Raw genomic sequence first — 22,711 nt, forward strand, 5'->3', positions numbered from 1 at the left:
TTTTAAAGACCGTGGTGATGTCTATCCGGGCGTTCAACTTTCTCTTAGCATCCTTTGCGGCATCGCGAAGGTATTTTGTCTAGTCGGAGTTGCAGTTCTTATTATTGTGATTGTTTCCATGGCTTTATTCTCTTCCACGGTTGTCTGGACAGTTTCTCTTTTGTCTGACAATGTGAATTTTCCCTATAATTCTCTTATCCACTATTACCGAATTTGCCTTTATGATAACGACACCCGCGTCATCTTCGACTCGAATATGTTCGTTGATGCGCTGCATGAATAACTCCATGGTTGAAGGTTCATTATGGTAAGCGAGTCTTTGAGTCTATGTCTAACTAAAAGACTGCAATTTTCGCTAAGCAATCAAGAATCTCGTTGAATGTTTTCCAATACTTGGCGTTACACACCTTCAAAGAGTCACCTGGTTCCATCTTGATTCCCAAAAGATAGTCAACCTCTTTGGGCGTTTTGGTGTTCATCTTGAATTGAGTGACAAACGCCTTCACCAATTGTTGTCACCTCTCGATACTCTCATTTGGCAGCCTCTCGAACCACTTTAGACCTAATTCATCTAAACTCGATGAGAAAATGAGACACATCAATGCATCATTTCGCTTGTGGCCAGCAATCACCTGCCAAAAGTAGCTCACGTGCATGTACGGGTCGATTTTTTCGTCATAGAGCATGAATTTTGGCTAGTGAAAACTGGCGAGGAGCGGCGTGTTTTCTATCTCAAGGAAAAAAAAATGATGGTGCTTAGTCTCGCCAAGTCTCTATCTAGTGGTATGTGCGCAACCAAACGCGAGGGTGGCATTATAACCTTCTCGTTGGCACGATCATCGTAGGCTAACCGTTGCAATGCTGGCACCCTCTATGCCTCCCTTCGGTGCGCTCGCTCATCCAATATGTCTCTCAAATCTCCTGATTAATCGGAATAGGAGTATCTCAAAATCATCGATAGACGCGAAAGTCGATAGCTACTGCCTCTAGTACAAGACACCTCTGCCGGCGCGACGGAGTCGTCAGCTTTGAACCTTCTAGTGATGGAAAGTGAAGGCGTCGGCCGCCTACTACAACTGCCTAAATGGTGGGACTAGACACACTCACTGTGGTTTCCTACTCCAACACCCTTTTCCTTTCAGTTGGCGCTTCATAGCCTCTATCTTTGTCACCATTCTTCTGATGATGACATCTTGGTCTCTCAGTTTGCTCTCCAGGTGCTGAGTGTACGATTCTCGCTGTCGGCAGCGTTCTTTTAGGCTTAGAGAGCGCCCAGAACTTCTTGTGCGTTTGTCTCACGTGTCTCTGAAGGGTCCTCGCATGGAGGTCTCCAAACCAGTCATTGTCGGAATGGAGGGCAAGTCATCTTGCTACCAAATTGATTCTGGCGTAATACCATCGATAACGTACTTCGGAATGTCGTCAGTCGCTATGGAAAGTGATCAGACGAACTTGGAGGTCAAGATTTTGTCTATTTGGCTTCCCACAGACGATGTCAATTGTACAGGAAGCAAAATATTCCACTCTTCTGTACTCTTTACATCCAAGCTTCGTGTTTCTCCGAACAATGTTATTGAACCTGAAAACACAATGACGGTGAACTACCCGACGGGTGTGTTGTTGAAAAACTCCTCCGACGATCAAGTTAGCACCCTTAGAAAAGGACAAAAAAGAAGATAGCTTAGTGTAAGGAAGATTGCAGAAATGTTGCATAAAGGTGTTATAAGGTTTATATAGTTTGTGTGCACACTACCCTGCTCGTCTACTCCTAGACAAGTGGATGTATTATCCCCTCCTCGTCTTACATGTGTATATGTGACAATACTGCCAAATAGTATTAACAAAACAGCCAAACGGTATTGACGCATACTAACAGTGGGATCCCCCATCTGCTCTTCAACTGGGCTACGCTGTAGTTCCTGCCTAGTTATCCGCAATATAGCGTGTGGTTATCCATTCCAAAAGCAACTTCTACCAATCGAACTAACTCCAAGATGCCGAACCGGCCAACTACAGCTCGTTTTAACTCGCCCTAGCCAACCTTGCCCGGCCTTGAGCTAGGGCTGACACAGTTAGCCCAAGAGTAGCTGAGCCACCGATCTCAGTCATCCCTCTGTCCGATCGAGGTCATGAGCTACCCTCATCCCGGTCGGAAGCAACACCACCATTTCATCGCCCTCAGCATTGGACCAAGCTGACTAAGTACCTCAGCCCAACGTTAGGTGTCTCTCCGAACTAGCCGAAAGGCCCATAACAGTGGCCCAAATCCTGACTTAGCTCGGCCCATTTGTGTGGCACAAACCTCTCTCTCAGTTCTTATGGAAGCTCTGTTATTCTACTAGTTGTCTGATGTGCATAAAGTTTATCAACATTTACTTTATCATAAATTAAAGGACTTGGCATATCTTCCTAATTATTCTTTTGTTGGCATAAGAAGGTGAATGAACATGATAATCAATTGTTGGTGGTGACAGTAAGGTTGGTAGGAACAACCATGATGGTACTGACTTGAGATTGACGAAACAAAGTTGAACAAAACAACATTGACATCAACTAAGATTAATCATTCCTGCAATTAGGGCACATTGGTGTGTAGCTTGATGGCATATTAGGAAATTGGGTAGTCAAGATGATAATCGTAGATTGGTTGGCAAGAGAAATAGTACACTCTAGAAGCTTTAGTGTTTTAATCCCACCTAGATTGAGGATGCCTTCAATAATAAAATGCAAAATAGCTGAGATCATTTTAGATAGGTTTCTAAGCTTAGAAGTGCCTTGACTTACAAATAAGACTTCTAATTTGCTGATTTATTTGTGCATGCATTGCATACCTTAAGGTGCCAATAATGGCACCATGTTATCCCAACAATAGTTATCATTACTTAGGATCGTGCATCTTTGTGCGTATGAGAGAATGATCATTTAATTACAATTTCTCAGCCTTAAAACATTTGCATTGCCTTGGATAAGTCTTGCGCCTAAGAAGCACATGAGCCAACATGTGTCTGGTCGTGTCCCCATTTTTTTAAATATCTTTTGCTTGCCGAACATGGTAGCAACATGTGCATCCTAGTTCCCCTCCCCCCTACCCAACACACACACACATAGAATAAGAAGAAGTCATTGTGTGACAACCCTATTACGTATTAAGCTTTTAATTCATTAATTATATATGTGTTTATATGCCTAATATGAATCTGAATGCTAATTGTGTCCTATGTAATTTTTGGATGCCTATACGTTGATTGTAGACATATCTGTTATAATTTCTGCTATAATCCGAAATTAAGGGCTATAGAGGCGTTAGAAACCAAAATTGATTAATTTATTGTGTTCAACGTAATTTTTAGAGCCTATGGTGAAATTTAATTAAAAATTGATTTGGATCAAATTAATTAGATTAAATTGAATTAAATTAAGATTGATTAGTCTTAATCATACTTAATTAGCTTAAGCTAATCACCCACTATATATATGTTGAGTTAGTGCCTAGGCTCATAATTTTGAGCTCATCTTCACCATTTTGCTAAGATTAAGCTATATAGAGAGAGAAATCTTCATCTTAGAGAGAGAAAAGCTCAATCTTGAGGAATTGGCTTGAAGGATTGAAGAATTTGGAAGTTAGGCTCAAGAAATTGCTAAACCTAGCCTCATTGAATATAGTAGGTAAGAGTTTCAACCTCAATTTGGGAGTTCAGTCACTTAAATTGTGGATTTAAGAAGATAATGATGTTAAATATGTGAGTTGAACAAAGATTGTAGGAATTGAGATGAAATTGTACATACATGCAAGTATTTGGTTCGATTCTTCAAGTTTTGAGCATGAACTTTGATAATCATGTGGAATTGGGAGTTGTCACTTACATGCATTCATATTTTCTAAGTCTTCAAGGTTTAAAATACATGAATTCATGAATTGGAAGAGTTTCATACTCCTAAGCATGATCCTTGTCATCCATGTTGAATTTAGAAGATGAATATGTAGAATTTTATCATTTTGGGCTTGAATTCTATGATTCATGATGAAATTGGAAGTTATATTGCACATGCATCATTGTTTCATAAGTCTTGGAAGCTTAATTTTATGTTAGGAAAGTCATGAAAAGAGTTTTGAAATTAATCCTCACATGCATGAAGATTTGAGTTCAATTTTGGTAAATTCATGAGGTTTTGAGCAAATAATTTATGGATATGATCCTGTATTTGAGTTTTCTAAAATGTTTTTATGATTATCAAAGTGTTTTCATGAGTTTAGAATGGCCATGCAAGTTTTTACATGTTAAAATGCATTTTTGGAACTCAAATTTTCTGTTTTGAAACCCAAAATATTCGCAGCTAGCTTGAGTGACCAAGTGGTAGCTCGAGCCAACATTACGAGCTCCCAATATTTTGAACTCTGCAAAAGTTGGCTCGAGCGAAGAAATGGTGGCTTGAGCGAGCACAGTTTTTGCCTTCAGCTGGCTCTAGCCACAAAAAACTAGCTCTAGGCAACAGCTTATTTTCAAAAGATGTTTTAAATACATATCTTCGTTCCCATCTCTTTCCGGATATTTTTAAGCATGAATTATGACTTATTGAGGACCAATAAGCTAAGAAACAACATAAGTAAATGATTAGGAAAGAGAGGGAAAGATTCATTTGGTTTGAACGTTGAATTTTATCCTTTGAGCATAAACCTTGTAATCTATGTTTTTGAAAGAATTTCTAAGTATTATTTGAAGTTGTGGATAAGCCACGCAAGTTCATGATTTGAACACTCTTAGGCATACATTGTACATTCTAAATGAATTAAAAGGTTTGAAAGGAGCCTAAGAGAATTAAATAAGTTAAGGAGTGGATTAAATTGCATGATGATCCAATTTGTGTATGTTTATGAATTGTGTAGGAGCATCCATGAAGACGAATCAACACTCCGAACACTGTGAGTAATATCTTAGTAAAGATATTTTCAAATATGTTATTTTTCAAATGCTACTTCTGTATAAGCTTCATGGATTTGTTTATTTGAATTACGAATGAATATTCTATATGCTTAATTTTTGTATAAGGCTCCGTGAAGAACATGATTTGGGCCCAAGGCCGTTTGAATATTATAATGGGCCAAAGGCCGTTTAAATATCGTGATGGGCTAAAGGTCGTTTGAATATCGTGATAGGCCAAAGGTCGTTTGAATATCGTAATGGGCCAAAGGTTGTTTGAATATGAATGTAATGGGCCAAAGGCCGTTTGAATGAAAAGGTGATCATGATCACGAATATGAAATGCGCATAAATATGAATATGGAAATAATAGGCCCGAGGTCGTTTGATACGTTTGAAATGTTTGAATTGGGCCCGAGGCCATTTGATGAATCTGACAAGTTATACAATAGGCCCAAGGCCGTCTGATTTGTTTGCTAAGGATTTAAAATGGGCCCAAGGCCGTTTGACATGTACAACAAAAACACAGAATAGGCCTAAGGCCGTTTGTATATGAAATTTACGGGTTTGATGTACTTAATATGAATCTCATTCATATAATTCCTTTACTTTGGTATTATTCATTGGGTGTTAACTCACTCTTATTTATATGTATGTAGGTGAGTAAAAGGATGTTTAACCCCAGCCTTAGTGGAATTTGAGAAAGGAACCCGAATTTTGTGAAGCCAGCCCAGGTGCCTCACGCAAGAGGCTTTGTTTATGATCTTTTGTATTTTCTTTTGCTATTTCCATTGGTCATGATACACCATTTATGTGTATAAGGTTTTGATATAGCTGACTATGTGTTTGAATAATATTGGGTGCACAAGATGTTAACTACTAATATATGGTGTGAGTTATTATCAAGTATATGGGAAATGTTTTCTAATTTGCCATGTAAGCACAAGTCATTGGACAAAATTTTTAAGTCTGCTTCCGCATCTAACCCCATATTATTAATTTTTAATTGATTTATGTTTGAGGCCGTAGATAATCTCATGATTACTGGCTAGTTATGACCTTAATCTATAGGGGCAGGTTCGGATCATGACACATTGTTTGAAGGCTTAGGACTCCAAGATAAATATCCATAAACACTATTGAGCCCTTATTTATGCTGCCAAATGGAGTCTCCAGGGCAAGACTTAGTGGCTTGAAGAGTCCATTTGGTTGGAGGGTAGATAGGGACGGAATAAATAAGGTGAAGGAAGATGGTAGGGATAGATGTACTTATTGTTGTTTGATATGTAGGAAGCAAAGAGGGAAAAGGAAGGAGGGGCGTACTACTATCCATCTATTATTTAGCCATGCTCCAAAGGCAGTTAGATGTGTATATTCTTGTTAGTGGTCACACCCATCAGTTTAAGGCCTACAAACATAAGGGCGGGGTTGTCATAAACCCCGGGTCTGCGACTGGTGCATACAGAAGCAGGGCCGGCCGTAGACATAAGCCTACCAAGCCACGGCTTAGAGCCTCTCAAAATAGACCCAAAAAAAAGGCCCCCTCCTATTATAGTTGAGTGTAATATATTAGGTATGTTTTAAGTCCAAAAAAATTAAAGAAGACCCAAACTAACTTAAAATAAATTGATTCATTACAAAATTAAATTCCTAATCCAAACTCTTAATTCAATTTTCCCAAAAATTTGAGAGAAGCGGCACAACAGAGTACTAAAGAATTTCTCAAGAATTTAGAGCAATAGCACATCACAAGTAGGTCTTTTTTCTATTCAATTAATTAAATATTTGTCTTGTCTTTTGTTCAAATGCTATTATAATATTGGTATTTATACAAATCTGCATCATCAAGAAAAATTAATCTTTTGCCACTTGTGCTATTATAACATCATAAGTTTAATAGTTCATATCACATAATTTAAAAGTTTTGTATTTGTTAAGTGGTGGTGGTGCTGTTGTACTTGTTTTGATCTAAAAAGTATTTTGATCTCAACTCATCATGACTCTTAAAAGAAATTATCCGTTTAGATTTACAAAAAGGAAAAAAACTAGATTATGCAAATATGATTGATTTATTTGCTTCTAAAAATGCAAGAAAAGTGAGGATCAAGTGATACATATTAATTGTTATAATGTAATACTAAGTATTTTTTGTGATTTTGACACAAATCTTTTATCCTTTACCTTCGATTTTTTTTTCGTTCAATGAAAAATATATATATATATATATATATATGTAAAGGGCCCCAAATGATCTAGTGATATTTATTAGTTGATTATCGACTTTAGGTTCCAAAAATCTCAAGGTCGGGGCTGCACAGAAGCATCACATATGATGTGAAACCAAGTTTCGTGCTCATGGACATTGATGGCCTGCGTGTTGTTGTCTATGTTTACCAACTCATTGAAGGAGAGGTGAAGGTTGACAAAGATAGATTTTAAGAACGGCCACAACAGCAACACAATGACCTAAGCTTCTATCTGCGCCTGAACGTTATTTTGTTTCGTCTTTGTTTGCCTACACTACCATTTTCATACTAGGCTTTATCGGGTAACCTTGATTTTTAGTCAAAATATTAAAATATCACTTTAAAAAAAAAAAAACTAATTCCCAAACAGCACCTAAATTATGCTCACAGCTCTTCATTATTGAATCGGGGATAATTTGACCAGCAAATTTTATTAGTGTGGAGCCTGTTTAATCCTATCTTTTAAAGTAAAAGATCAAGGCCTAAAGCTATATTATATGTAAAAATAAAAAAGTAAAAAACATTGAATGTGGTCAAATTTAAAATGTTTTGTCTTTATTTAATTGGATAAAATGGAGAGATCGTGCCTACTTTTTTTTTTTTTTTTTTTTTTTGATAACTGAGTGTCCGGGCCAGCTTTCGCGCACCTCGACTAATCTCAGGGCCCTGAAGAGATCGTGCCTACTTATACATCATATAATATTTTAATTTCCAATATGTTACATATATGAATTGTAAATCTATTAATTTTATATTTTAAATATTCCTCACATCCATCTTTATATACTTTTGTCACATCACCTATGAAGATACTAGGACCATTTAAAAACAAATTCAGTATAAGATAGGTTTCAAAATTAAACAATTAGCATACCCTTTCCTTTCCTTATGCATAAACTTTATATTAATTTTGACCATCTATAGTAGATGGTGGGCCCGTTATAAAACTTGTATTTTATTATATGATTGGTTATGTGATTTTTTTTTTTTTTTGGGGGGAGGGGGGGGGGGGTGGGATCAATTCTGTGTCGGCAGATTTATTTATATATAGATAGACATTAAATCATGAGGGAGTATTTCATTTTCCACTGACATGGCACCAACACAAACCTGCAACCAGAAGAATCTTTTGTTGCTTTTCCTATGCATCTTTAGTCTACACACTCTGAGTCTCACTGCAGGTTCAAATTCAGGAGATTGGTTGAACCATGGTGGTGATATATATAACCAGAGACATGCCCATGGAGAATCCAAGATCAGCCCATCAACTGTTTCAAACCTAAGTCTCAAGTGGGAATTCAAAACAGGGAAAGACATAAGTGCAACACCTGCAATATTCAACGGCACGCTCTATTTTCCTAGCTGGAATGGCTTCATCTATGCGGTTAAAGCCGCGGATGGGTCAGTTGTGTGGAAAAAGGACCTCCAAAAGCTAACTGGCATTCATAATACAACTGTGCGTCAAGGCAATTTCAGCAGGACGGCGTCGAGATCCACTCCGACGGTGGCCGATGATCTGCTCATTTTCGGCATATATGGGCCCGCTTTTGTCGTTGCCGTTAAACGTGCCACCGGGAAGCTTGTCTGGTCCACCCCGCTTGATAGCCATCCCACCGGTGTTGTTACCGTGTCTGGAACATTTCACAAGGGGTTAGTTATTAGTTATTATGCTGAATTTAGCGCCTTTTTTATTCATCAAAATGCCTTTCAATTGCGAAAAAATCACTCTAATGAGTCAATTTATATAAATTACTCTTTATTTTTTCTAGGATTCGAATTTGCCTGCATACATACATGTATATTTTTGTAGCCATTTTTCCAAATTTTTTTTTTTTCAATTAATATATTCACTGTTTGCCACTTCTTTTCTCCAGTCAGAAAATGTAGTTCTCTCTTTCATTGTTCTGATCTTTCAATTTGTATTTTTATTTTTTATTTTTTTATTTTTTTTGTATCCGGAAAGGCAAACATGGACACTAGCTGAGGCTAATAATTACTGAGTGGAATTGTCATTAATTTTGTTATAATAAACTTGACAAACAATAGACCATTTACAAACAGAATTCATTCATGGTAGCACAAAATTGTGTAAAAATATAGAATGGAGTTTCATAATTTTTCTGTTTTGGCATTGGGTGTATTCCCAAGATTCAAATCACATCACCAATTGTATTACCATCACGTATATTATCATTATTTTGGGTCATTTTAAAATACATTGTTAAAAAAAAAATGTAATCGTTAAATCACTTTTCATTATAATTAAAAAACACAAAAACAAGTTATAATCAAATATTACTAAAATCTTTTCGATCATAACTAAAATAATAATCACAAGTCATAATTAATACTACAAGCCATTATTACTATCACAATGAGTCATAACTAAGTCATATTTAAATTCACAATCAAATATCACAAACTTATAACTGGGCATATCATAGACACTCAATTTTAGAAAATTCAGCGTAGATGTCAAGTTTTCTTTTTTATTAAAAAAAATATCCATAAGATAAATTATAAGAAAACAAACACTAGATTTGTTATAATAAACTCTCAGCGGTCTCATAATATCATATTCAACTGCACTCGTAAGTGTGTACATCCCTTCTAGGCCAAATATAAAAGATTAAGAAAGTCAAAAGATTATAAAGTATACTACAAAATTTAAATATTAATTAATGTTTAGGTCAACGATAAGGTGGGATTTTCCGATTATTAGATAAAGAAATGATATCTGCCCCTTATAGTCTTCATTATCCAAATTGAATATAAAAGAACAAGAAAGTCAAAAGATTACAAGTATACTACAAAATTTAAATATTAATTAATGTTTAGGACAACGATGAGGTGGGATTTTCTGACCATTAGGTTATGAAATGATATCTGCCCCTTATAGTCTTCATTATCCAAATTGTTTGTCTGTCTTGAAAATGGCATACGCCATTGTACTTTTCTTTTTTTTCTTTTTTTTTGTTTTGATCGTCGAAAGTTAATTGTTAGTTGTTAAATTAGTCTTTATAGGAGTTAGTCTCCCCGTCCTTAGTGATTAGTGCTTGTCCCTTTAAGGTCAGTTGTTAGTCATTATTATATTAGCATCTATGACAGTTAACCTTAGTGTTTAGTGCTTGTCCCCTTATTAATCGGTGAAAATTAATAGTTAATTGTTAGATTAACACCTATGAAAATTAATCTTCCCACCCTTAATTATTCCCTAAATTTAACTCTTTTAAAGATACTTGAATTCATCAAAATCATGATAACCAACTGAGTTAGGCTTGGCCTAGGTCATTATTTCATCATCAATTAGCTAAATATATATTTGGCAAAACAAAAAACAAACTCATCAAAAGTGAGTGTCACATTTTGATTTGAGTTTTTTACAAATTATTCTTCTTATCATTTATCTTAAAAAAAATTAACAGAGGTTTTTACGTTGGAATATCATCGCTGGAAGAATTACTGAGCGTTGAGAAGTGCTGCACCTTCCGCGGAAGCTTTGCGAAGCTGGACATCCGAACAGGTGACATCCAATGGCAGACCTTCATGCTTCCCGACAACCACGGCTCCACCGGAGAATACTCCGGTGCCGCCATCTGGGGAAGCAGCCCTTCCATAGACACTCGCCGAAACCTTGTATACATCGCCACCGGAAACCTGTACTCCGCTCCTCTTCGAATAAGACAATGCCAGGAAAAGCAGGACAATCGAACCGTCCCTACTCATCCAGACCCGTGTATCGAGCCTGATAATCACTCCAATTCTATGATGGCTCTGGATTTGGACTCTGGTGAGATCAAGTGGTATAGACAATTGGGGGGTTATGACGTGTGGTTCGTTGCCTGCTCTTCTGGTTCCAACCCTAATTGCCCGCCTGGACCCAGCGTGGATGCTGATTTCGGTGAAGCCCCGATGATGCTGAGTGTGCATGTTGATGGAACCAAGCGTGATATCGTCGTGGCTGTTCAGAAAAGTGGGTTTGCGTGGGCTTTGGATCGCGATAATGGCACTATAGTCTGGTCCACGGTAAGTTATTCATTCAGTCCACTAATATATTTTGACTATATTTTCAAAATGTATGATGCATATTCAAATTTAATTTAGTATAACGAAACGTCACACTTATACCTACAATAAATTTGATTCGCGGAATATTTTTGTCTAGATGCATAATATTGTTGCTAACGCTAAGAGGCGCATTGATGTAGGAGGCTGGACCAGGTGGTGTTGGCGGAGGAGGTACCTGGGGAGCAGCCACCGATGCGAAAAGGGTGTACACCAACATTGTCAACAGTGATGGCAAAAACTTCACTCTCAAACCATCGAAGAAGAACACCACTGTCGGTGGATGGGTGGCTATGGATGCCAACACTGGCAAGATCCTATGGTCAACCGGAAATCCTAGCAATGCCACCGCTTATGGCCCTGTCACTGTCGCCAATGGAGTCCTCTTTGCTGGTTCCACGTATCGGACAGGACCCATATACGCAATGAACGCCAAAACAGGAAAAATTCTTTGGTCACGGGAAACTGGAGCCACTGTGTATGGTGGAGTATCAGTGAGCCACGGTTGCATTTATTTCGGGAATGGATACAGGGTAAGCTTGGGAGTGACATTTCCATCCTTCTCCGGAGGAACGTCACTTTACGCCTTTTGTGTTCGATGATCTCGTCAGGGCCAATCCAATGAATAATAACATCTGAAAATAATCAAGTGATGGTGACACCAAATAAATGAGCTAACGCCTCATTGGAACGCAAGATTCTATCAAAATCTGGAGATTTTTTTTTTTTTTTGGTGGGGGGGGGGGGGGGGGGGGGGGGGGGACAGAATAAAAAACTGGTACTTCAAGCATGAAATTTGGGTCGTGATTTGTCATGTTTTGTGGAGATTAAAATTCTTTCAGTTGAACAATGGATCAATACTATACTCAACAACCAATTCTATATATATATATTAGCAACTCATATGATCAAAACCATTATAACAAATTACAAACTAAATTGTTGTGTATATAGGGGTCATATCATATAATTATAAACGGTTGGTTTAGCATATTCAACATGTGAAGTTTCCTAGTGACATAAAACTATAAATAAAAAGGTAAATTATAATTTAATCCCCTGTGATTTACCCAAAAAACACGGATTCTCCTATAATTTCATTTGTAACACTTAAACCTCCTGAACTTCATATCAAAGTGCAATTTCAGACGGAACCGTTTATTTTAACAGAGCATGTGTTGCACGATCATAAAACCAAAATTTTTCCCCCTCAATCACACTAGATAATTCCTTACCTTCTTCTTCTTTCCAAGTTTTTTGAAAACCCAAGACGTTGCTTCTCTCTCTAAATTGCTTCTCTCTCTCTCTCTAGCTTATCTCCCTCATTTCTCCATCTTTCCTTTTCATTTTTGTTTCATTATTTTTCTAAAATCTATGTATATCATTCTCTTAACTCAAATAAAGTTAATCTATAAATTAAAATCTATGTCTATCATTCTCTATCATAGCAACCACCATCATCCTTCATGTATACCCAATTAACTAAGCCAAGACTCAAATTGTAATGGTGGCTACCACCATGGGTGCCGTAAGAGGGAAAGGTGGTGGGTGGTGGGTGTTGGTTGAGTGGAGGAGATGAGATGAGGTTGGTGGGTGTTCGCAACTATGGACTATTTACAAAAAGTTATAATTTTGTTGTTGAAAATGCATTGCCTTTTCCTACCATTGTTTGATGTTCATTGAAATTTCTGAAAGCTGACTTCACTTTTCTATTTGGAGAGGTTCTTGAGCTAAAAAAATAGTTGGAGATTTATGGTTTTGGCTCAAATGGGCTTCTAAATAATATGTAGTTGGAGTCTGAGATAAGGTAGGAGGATGGACTATCAAGTATGGAGTTAAAAAAATATGAAGTGAGAGCATATATATATACATGTTTATACAACTATATATATATATATATATGGAATGATTAGATATTAAAAAACACATATAACACACCCAAATCCATATCCAAGACGACCAAATAAGTTCTCCACCCAAAGGGTTCTTGAATATTAGATATGGAAGAAAATGAAATCATAAACTTCTTCTTCCTGTATATGTATATGTATATACATGTTTATATATATTTTTCCATATATATGAAATGATTAGAGATCAGAAAACACACATACACACCCAAATCCATATCCAAATCCAAGACCACCAAATAACTTCTCCACCCAAAGGGTTCTTGATTATTAGATACTGGAGAAAATAAAATCATAGGCTTCTTCTTTCTGTATATATATACAATGTTCATATTTATGTTTCTCCTTCTCTCTCTTCTTTCCCCTTTTTTCTTTTTTTCTTTTTTGTTTTTGATCACGTCTGTCAAAAATTACAACATACCATAAAATCTAGAGATTTAAGTGTTATAAATAAAATTACAGAGAGGGTTTTGTATTTTTTGAGTAAACTATAGGAGGTTAAATTGTTATTTAGCTAAATAAAAACATGAACACGGATAGACACAACTCGTACCATTCGACTGAAAAATTTGTGAGACAAAAATTAAGTGTTACTAGGCCTTACCTCCGCAATAAGGTGTAACTAACAAAAATGCACCACAGGACAATACATACATGGCCTCACTTGGCCCTTTTAATGCAGCTGCTCACACTAGAAGGTGCTCAGCTTGCGAAGCAGTGCAAGATGACTGATTGGCATAAAAAATCCAGTGATTTCCGATGAAGCAGATACCTGAATTTTCAAATCCTTCTGCAAATGTTGCTGAAGATCACAGGACAATCTACAACCAAAAACCATAAACTTTTCTAATCCAGAACATCTAGTATGAGCTTGTTTGTAAATTACTCCAATCAAACATATTCAATATAGAACACTTAATTTAACCAACACATATAGGCGGTCACATCTTTCTTATCTTGAGAATTACTAAAGAAAAGACGATAAAATACACTGCAATCATGTAACCAAACATTCCCTAACAAAAACACAAACAGCCATAACAAATCATTAGCTATATCTCTAGGCTTACATAGTATTTATGAATGATAAAAGAAAACTCAAATGCCTCCATTACAATTAGATGCCTTCTACCATTGGGAGAAGACATCCCCACACTGATCAGACCTACAAGATCATGCTTCGTTTTTTGTTTTTTCTTTTGAACGGGACAAGATCATGCTTTGTTAAGAATAACTTTTCTGAAGGTTTATATACATAGTTTGGGATCTACTTTTCTACTTCTACCCCTAAATCTGTATATTTCTTTCCCAGACTACTCAATTCTGGGAAATCCAAAACTGCATCTAATCAGCAGGTTTAAATTATGTGCAAATTACATGTTACAATTAATTTTACAAAGAAGCATACAGGCAGACAAAAATAGCAACCTATCAAATAGCTGCTCAAAGTAATCCCATACAGAGGATACAGCTTCCACAAGATTCCATTTGACCTAGATTCATTACGTTCGGACCATCATTAGAATTCTTCATCAGCACATTCAAGAAGCACCGGATCAAAACCATGTCCAAATACTGAGCTTATAAGGTGGATGCTCTTAGTTCCCTCATGGAGGATATACGTCTTCATTACCTAAACTCACATCTTTTATGTCCATCGAGAGAGCTCTTTATCAGCAAAATGAAGAAGCCTTCTCACTCTCAAAACCATGTCACAGTGAAAAGGCAGTGCAGTTCGCCTATCCAAGTATGCTGGGCTAACAGTCATCCATGATAGAGCATGAAGTTCCGCTGCTACAGACTCGAGGATCAAATGAGTCTCTATTTCAAAATCTCTAGCCTCAGAGCTTAAACCCCTCCCTCCCTGCTTGACAATCCCCCTAATAATTTTTTCTTGGGTAATGTTATTACCTCCATAATAATCAACAAGACTGACAGAAAGAACCGAAGGCCATTCTTCTTTTGAGTTGCTCCTGGAGTCTTTCCTCATGGAAGATACAGCTCTGGATACCACAAATCCTGTGGAAAGGGGAACTGCAGAGCCTTTGCTGTGCAGGAGATGGGCGAGTGGTGGGGAATCGGCAGTGAGGCATGTGGGAAGCTGCAGCGGAGTCGGAGGAAGGAAGCGCATGCTCGGTGAAGGTATTAGAATGTAAGAGGCAGATGCGGTACCAAGAGACTTTACAGGAGTGAACCCTTCATGATAACCTGACACGTTCCCATTGCTGCTACCTTGAGTACCCCCTGCAAATGATCAGATGATAGTACAATAGGACATGCATAAGCAACTCCTCTCTTGTACATACAATTTAAGGTAGAAGAGAGAAAAACTTTGAAGAGTGGCAATTTCTACATATATTATTTCTGTCCCTTTTAAGGGGAAGTGTGGTAACATCAGGAAGTTGGCATGAGTTAGACAATCTGACTTTACCACATCAATCTTATAGCAACAACTACATTTTTAGAAAACATCCCCAAAAAAATTCAAGTAAACTACTCCATGTGATGTATATATGCATTGAGCATCTCCTTAACATGGAAAGGTGTTCTAATATAGTTCCCAAGGAGAAGTGCTCAATGCTCACCCCAGAAAAGACTTGTGTCCGATGCCCTGTAAGTACATATTGGGCACAGTACGGGCTGTCAGACATAGACATGATGCTATGTTTCCTTGGTTAGGGTACAATGCAAATATGTTTCCGAGTGATCATTTTTACAAAATCCCCAGACCATGTTGACAATCAAACAATTGAATATTCAAATTGTTTAACATTCTTCCTTTATTTAATAGGATAAATGATGATTCATGCAATACAGAGTGCACTTGATTTCTTTTAAGTAATCAAGAAACAAAAGAAACATAATAAGAATGTCCTATCCGTAACTGCATGAGAAAATTTGATTACCAGACAAAATTGTAGGTGAATTTTCTGCTAGCTACTTGACACATTTGGAAGACTAGATTTAGTTTAGGTCATGATAGAAAAAATATAAGATATTTGTAAGTTAAAAAAAAGTAATAAAGCACCTTAATTACATGAACTTTACAAGACGAATAAGGTAATTAATTATTTTGAAAACTGTAGGTTCTACGGACCTTTTTTTATTTTGGCCTACAGATGTAAAATGAGGAAAATTTGCACAACTTAAATACCTAAATTCTTTGCCATGGTGAAATCTCCTAAAAATGTTAATCCATGCCAGATGATCAAACAACCATCGATGGTTGTCAATTAACATGTGCATGTGCATTTGTTATAGCATGAATTTATTTGCTTTCAACATGTAGGCATATTATGAAGATTTATATGGAATAAATGCAATAAAAGCATGTGTAAGTGGAATGAAGTAAAAAAGGGAAATTAAAAACTACCAGGAGATGTTGAATCAGCTTGAAAAATTAGATGTAAGGAATGATCAATTGAAATCGAGACGAAACTGATGCTTTGCACCCACTGCAGCAAACCCCTAGTTTGGTCTATGACTGGATGTCCACCCATTAGCTGCTTTCTACCAGAGGGTTGTCCCAAACCACCTTTCATGTAACCAGAAGCTTTTGAGTGAGGGCTGTACAAAGGACTAGATGAAGAAGGAAGGGTTCTCTCTTGAATTAAACTCATCTCTTGTTCCTGCAAGGAAGTCCCATTACTACTTGCATGCATCCCATCAGGTGCTGATCGCCGTAATTGCAGGGGCCATTTTTTCACCTCGGAACCCCCAACTGAATAGAGTGCTTTCTGCCATTCTGTTTATAATGATCATTTGATGTTTAGCGAAAGGAACACAAATACCAAATTGACAAGGTAATAGAAAACAACTACAACCAACTGCATCACTTGTTACTTTTCCCAAATTGTTGACCAAAAAATGATAATCGCAAGTGGCTGCCTAATTTCTATGCCAGCTTACAAGCAAAAAGTGTAGTATTTCAAAGGTCATGCATCATTATAAAAAGAGTGTCATTTTAATGAAAATATTGCTGCAATAGGAACACAGAAATCAGGCAGACACCCATTAAACCTTGCATATCATAAAATAAAGAAAAACAAGAAATTATGACTCCTTTAAACAAAAATAACATGTAGAAGTTGGGATCATAAGATGATGGAAGGAAATCACATACCCTGGCACTCAAGCTCATAGAAACATCCAATGCGTGCGATCACAAAGTCTCTAGGCTTAGCAACACCACTATCAGGAGCAGAGCATGCCTGAAGAATTTGACAGCCTTGCTGCAGCATTTGGACAAAAAGGGATTGCAAACCCTTTGTATCCTGCCTACTACTAATTCCACCAAAGGGGAATATATGGCTGTCAAGCAATTCACCCCTAGAGTCAGTCCATATACATACTAGCCAACGCCAATCCTCAGTCCATCCATAGCAACAATGTAAACTTGGAAGTGTCTTTTGATGGCCAGATCCAAATCCATCCGGCTCAGATCCATCAAGTTGGGAGTTTGATGCAGCATCTACACTACCTGATGAAGCTGAACTCTGCACAAAGTTTCCACTAATACAATCATCAGACAAAGGCTTTGAAGATTCGGATAATAAATTAGTAAAAACTGTAGGTGAGACTCCATGCTCCAGAGAACCAGGTTCTGCAAGTATGAATAGTGGTTCAAACATGTAACGGATTTCATCTTGAGGAAGAAAATCGCCAGTTCTGTGTGGATCACAACCTAAGCCTCCAGCTCTTGATGATTGCCAAGAGTTATCCCAACTACCAGACCTCAAACTAGGATCAAGTTCACCTTCTCTTGGAAGGGAAGACCCTGTAATTCGAGGACCAATACACTCCTTCCACATCCCTGAAATCGGAGAAGTCGTTTGCATCATAACCGAATGAGATCTACCTGACATAGACGAAGATTGGACCACATCAGGGGCGGATCCTCGTGAAACTCTCCGAGCTTTATTATACACAGTAAAAGCAATATCTTTGAGAATGACAGGCTCACTGAGAGCTGGACTTGTGACTCTAAAAATCGCATCAACCGTCACAACTTGCAGTACCAATTTAGGAATACTAAATCCTGAAAGTGTTAAAACATTGGATATTGATGCTTCATCCACAGCAGCAGAGCAGCTTAATGCCTTCCCAACGTGATTGTGCATTATAGATCTCCTCTCTTTATCTGATGAAAGAATGATTGATCCAACAGCAATGGAAGATTCAACGACTGTTTGCAGAACTGCAATGGGCTCAGGGAAGGGACACACCACATAGATAACCTAACTCCGGAAAAAGAAAAATATAGGCGATTTGAGATCAGTTTGACAACAACAATTAACTAACTACCAATAAGGCATGATGCAAATGCCAATAATTAGAAAAAAGATGAACATTTCTAATATCAGTGTGGATATTATGGAGCATTTGGAGCAATCCCTGTAAATTTTATTTGTCAATGCAAGCAGGGAAATGTATAAAGAAAACAAGTTGGCATAATCAACCAACAATTTCTTTTGCTATGCCTCAGCAATTTAAACTAAGGGGGAATTACATCCCAGTGGGACAGTTTTTTTTTTTTTTTTAAACACAAATATGGAGGGGTGCAAGCATTTTACTTGCACCTCATCACAGAATCACTTGCACCCCGCATGTTTCTGTAATTTTTTTTTCTTATTCCCACTGTGCTGTAATTCCCTCTTAAACTAATGGCTGTCATCCTTAGACACTACAACATATAAAGCTGTCTCCTCATAGATGTTTTTTTTATGTTGTCAACCAAGTCTACACCTGAAAACCTCTCAATCATTCATAATGACCCCCTTACCATTTGGCAAGGTGGGCTGATAAAGTAACATGTAATCTTCTTGCTTTTCATTCTCTTCTATCTTCTTATGTCTTGATTACCCTATTCTGAAATTGATCATCTTAATCACCAGGAAAGCTCTCTCTTCAAATTTTCCCCATTTTAGAAGGTTCGTACCAGTTTTAGTAAATGATTTCCAATATGAATATTTAGGAGGCTGAAGAAGCATCATGCATATTTTCACGAGAAAGGAACATGAAAGACACAACACGTCAATTGTTAATAGAACATACGCACATGTGCACACAGAAACACTTAACCTAAGTTATAAACCCAAAAAAAAGCCATGTAATTGTCTTTTTAAAAATCCTAGTCCTAGTTGGTGAAGGAAGTCTATGTATTGTGTGACACAATTCTAACCATAGGGCCATGTTTGACAAGTCGTATGGAGGCTTCCAATCCCCTGCAACCAGGATTAAAAAACATGTGGGGCCCAATGGGACACATATTTTGTGATGTCTGCAAAAGCCTTGGAATTTACAGTCTCATGGGACTACCAATCCGGCCAAATGGTGGGACTAACAATACCCCCATGGTATAGTTAATCCCATGGCCATAGGATTCATAGGATTAGCCTCATCACTCCATTCAATAGTCAAAAATAATTCTCCCTCTTATCCCACCTATTGTTAAGTCACCAATTGCCACAAAAGGTTAAACTACTCGGAAATGGGCCCAACAATGTATATCAAGTCATTCAACACATATAAGCTATCCTAATTAAACATAGTACAAAAACTCCCATAGCATTACTAATCCCATCTATTATCCTACATAATACTAAACTCGTCCATAATTGTATTGTTTTACAAATCCAGTCAAACCCCAAAGAACCTATATCTGTTATCAAACATGGCCTAGGTGTGATGCATATGAAATATAGGTGTTTATGTGATCCCCTAGGCTTTTTCTTCTTCTTTTAAATTTTTCTGCACTTTAAGTTTAAGCCTCTAAACTACAAACCTATATCTGTATTGAGTCCTATTCAACCCTCAAACATCATAGTTTCTTAACCCTATCATACAAAAAATACGTAACAGCCCCAAGTAATAGTTCACCAGGTACTATTCATAGCCCCTAGAATAGTCCCAGAACAACCTAAAATTCAATATCTTCATTTCAAAACTCTACCCTTTGTTGCACCTATTGAAACCCTAAAATCCCCATATTTTACCACCCATCCAGCCAATAAAAACTAATTGAAATTAGTCCCAAATCCTAAGTTGTCTGCTGTTGTACATTGAGTTTGGGCTCACTACTAGTAGGAGAGTCTTCATCACACTTGTCATACATCAACTTCTCCTTACTCAAAATACACATAAAGCTAGTTAGAATAGAAACAAAACAAGAATAAATAAAGATAAATTTAACATTGATATTTGGAATCAATCAAGTATTGAGAACAATGCTCATTGATATGTAATATGATAGTGAATTTTGATCTTTAAATCAACAATTAAGGGGTGGTTTGGGATGATCTAAACAAGTACACTTTTTGACTTTTTATGAAATATGGGTTGGGTATGGATTGGGTTTGAAGTAATGTGGTAGAGAGGTGATGTGACTTAAATAAGAAGATGTGACTTAAATAGGATAATGACTTTTTGACTTTTTTAAAGTACCCCAAACAAGGCCTAAATGAAGGTGAATGGTACTTGCTACATTTTTATGTTGATAGTAGTTGCCACTTACCGTACAAGGACCACCATTTCCTTCTTTTGGGTTTGAGGCAAAGCATGAACCAAGTTTTAACGCTTTAAGAACCTTCGAAAGAGATTTCAGAAAGCTCGTTACATCCCAACCATTGGATAGAGATAGAAAATAATCACTGATTGAGCCAACAAGAGATGCTGTGTTGCTTTCTATCTTCATTGATTGAGGGCAGTCAAGTAGAACAAAACCCGATGATGACCATTTTCCAGAGTCTATCTCCATTTGGTTTCCCAAATTTTGAGGCAAATGAGTCCCCAGTTTGCATGTCTCATAAACTGGAAGAAACAACCGATGACAAAAGTTAGGGCATAGTAAATACACATATATGCAACTGATACGTCTACACACAGACACTAGATAATAAAGACATTCTATTATTGAACTAGAAGCATGAATTTATCAGAGCATGTTAGAATTTACCATCACCTACCACCAATTTACCATCACCTACCACCACCTACTCCTCACCTACTCCTCACCTACTACACTCACCCTCTCCTATATAATGAGCCACTCACCATTTGTAATACACAACAACACAATACATCAATCAATAATAAGTTCATCAGATACATTTATTCTCTCTGTATTTTTCTCTTTATACATTGATTATTTTACATGGTATCAGAGCAGGTTTAGAACCTAATATTTTCGCTTCACCGGCGGGCGGCAACCTCACCTTAGCCGTCCGCCGGACCTCAACCTAGTCCGCTCGACTTTTCACACATACCTTGAAATTTCCTTTCTACCACCACCGCTGCAAGATCCAGAGCCATCATCGTCCATCTCTCCGGCGGCTCCATCTCCGCCGACAAAGTCCCAGACAATTACAAACAGTATTGGTCCTTCTTTCGCTGTCCCAAAGAAATCGAACTCACCGAGAACGTCCCTGCCTTCGTCTTGTTCGGTGAAGACGAGGTTGAGACAATAGGCCCAAGTGGTGCGCCGTCGCCTTCTTCTGCGGCCGAGACGAGCACTCTATCACCAGACCGCCGCAGCTTCCGCCGCCGACCCTCGGAACTGGCGCCTTCGTCGCACCACCAAATCCAGAAGATGGGTTTGGGAGGACCACCATTCTCGAACCAAATAGAGCCGAACCCGACATTTCTTCTTCTTCTCCTGGTTGTTCTACTTGGTTGCTGGAGTGCGAGTGAGAGAGATGATAAGAGTAGTGGTTTTGTTTGGACCTCTCTCTACCAATTCATGACTTAGACAAACAGATTTAACAATTCTCTTATTTTAATATATATATATATATAACTCTTCTCTCTCTCTCACTTTCAACCCCACGGCTAGCACACCACTTTCTTTTATTTATACTTTTAAGATCCACTCTTATCTTGTTCCCTTTATTTTTTATTTTTTATTTTTTTATTTTTTTCTTTTCACCCCTTTTACATCACCCATGTTCACCAGACACGGGCTCTCTCTCTCTTCACGGACACATCCCATTCTTCTTTTTTTATTTACTCCCACCCACTGAGCTTATCACCTCCATGTGCACTTGTTTTTTTTGTTTTTTTTTATTTTACTTTTTGACAGATTCCTGGCTTGCAAAAAAGAGCCACCTTTTATTTTTTTTTATTATTCACACAACACATCATTCCACCACCTTCCCTTCTTTTTTCTTTTTTTTTTTTTTTTTTTTTTTTTCTACATCATATTTTTTCCACCGCCCATTCCATGATATCTATTTTTTATTATTATTATTATTCTTATTATTCTTCTTCTTCAACCAAAAAAAAAAAAAAACACAACACACTTTCCAAATTTGCACAACAGCCCATCCTTTTATTCATATCAGGGGATCAACCCCGATCACACTTTTACATCAAAAAAAAAAAAAAAAAAAAACAACCACAGGCGGGATTTTTCTTCTCTACTCTACTGCAGGTCTCTTCTTTTTGCCTCCGTCCTGAGCGGGCCTTGACAGTGTTGCCTCCGTGCTTCCTAGGCCACCAAGCAAGTTGCCTCCTGCCTGCTCCTCCACTGCCGCATATGGCGGCCCTCCAAATCGGAACATCACGGTGGCCTTCC

The 22,711-nt window shown here is 37.5% G+C and overlaps 2 protein-coding genes across 3 annotated transcripts in view; one reads left to right on the forward strand and one right to left on the reverse strand.

Moving 5' to 3' along the window:
- The first annotated feature begins 8,143 nt into the window (after positions 1–8,143).
- Positions 8,144–12,116, forward strand: LOC114294823 (uncharacterized). The gene is made up of 3 exons (XM_028238988.2): positions 8,144–8,815; positions 10,591–11,191; positions 11,374–12,116. The coding sequence occupies exons 1-3, from the start codon at positions 8,259–8,261 to the stop codon at positions 11,830–11,832; spliced, it is 1,617 nt and encodes a 538-aa protein (XP_028094789.2). The 5' UTR covers positions 8,144–8,258; the 3' UTR covers positions 11,833–12,116.
- Positions 12,117–14,178: 2,062 nt separating this feature from the next.
- Positions 14,179–22,711, reverse strand: part of GCT (RNA polymerase II transcription mediator) — a 32,425-nt gene continuing 23,892 nt past the window's right edge. For both annotated transcript variants that reach the window (XM_028238984.2, XM_028238983.2), the window contains exons 20-23: positions 20,654–20,949; positions 17,264–18,377; positions 16,514–16,885; positions 14,179–15,384 (exon numbers count right to left, since the gene is read on the reverse strand). In XM_028238984.2, coding sequence (XP_028094785.2) covers positions 14,789–15,384; positions 16,514–16,885; positions 17,264–18,377; positions 20,654–20,949 — 2,378 coding nt within the window. In that variant the 3' untranslated portion in view covers positions 14,179–14,788. The remainder of the gene's footprint in view (positions 15,385–16,513; positions 16,886–17,263; positions 18,378–20,653; positions 20,950–22,711) is intronic.

Source organism: Camellia sinensis, chromosome 1 (assembly GCF_055761805.1).
Source record: "Camellia sinensis isolate YWXY chromosome 1, ASM5576180v1, whole genome shotgun sequence".
Lineage (NCBI taxonomy): Eukaryota > Viridiplantae > Streptophyta > Magnoliopsida > Ericales > Theaceae > Camellia > Camellia sinensis.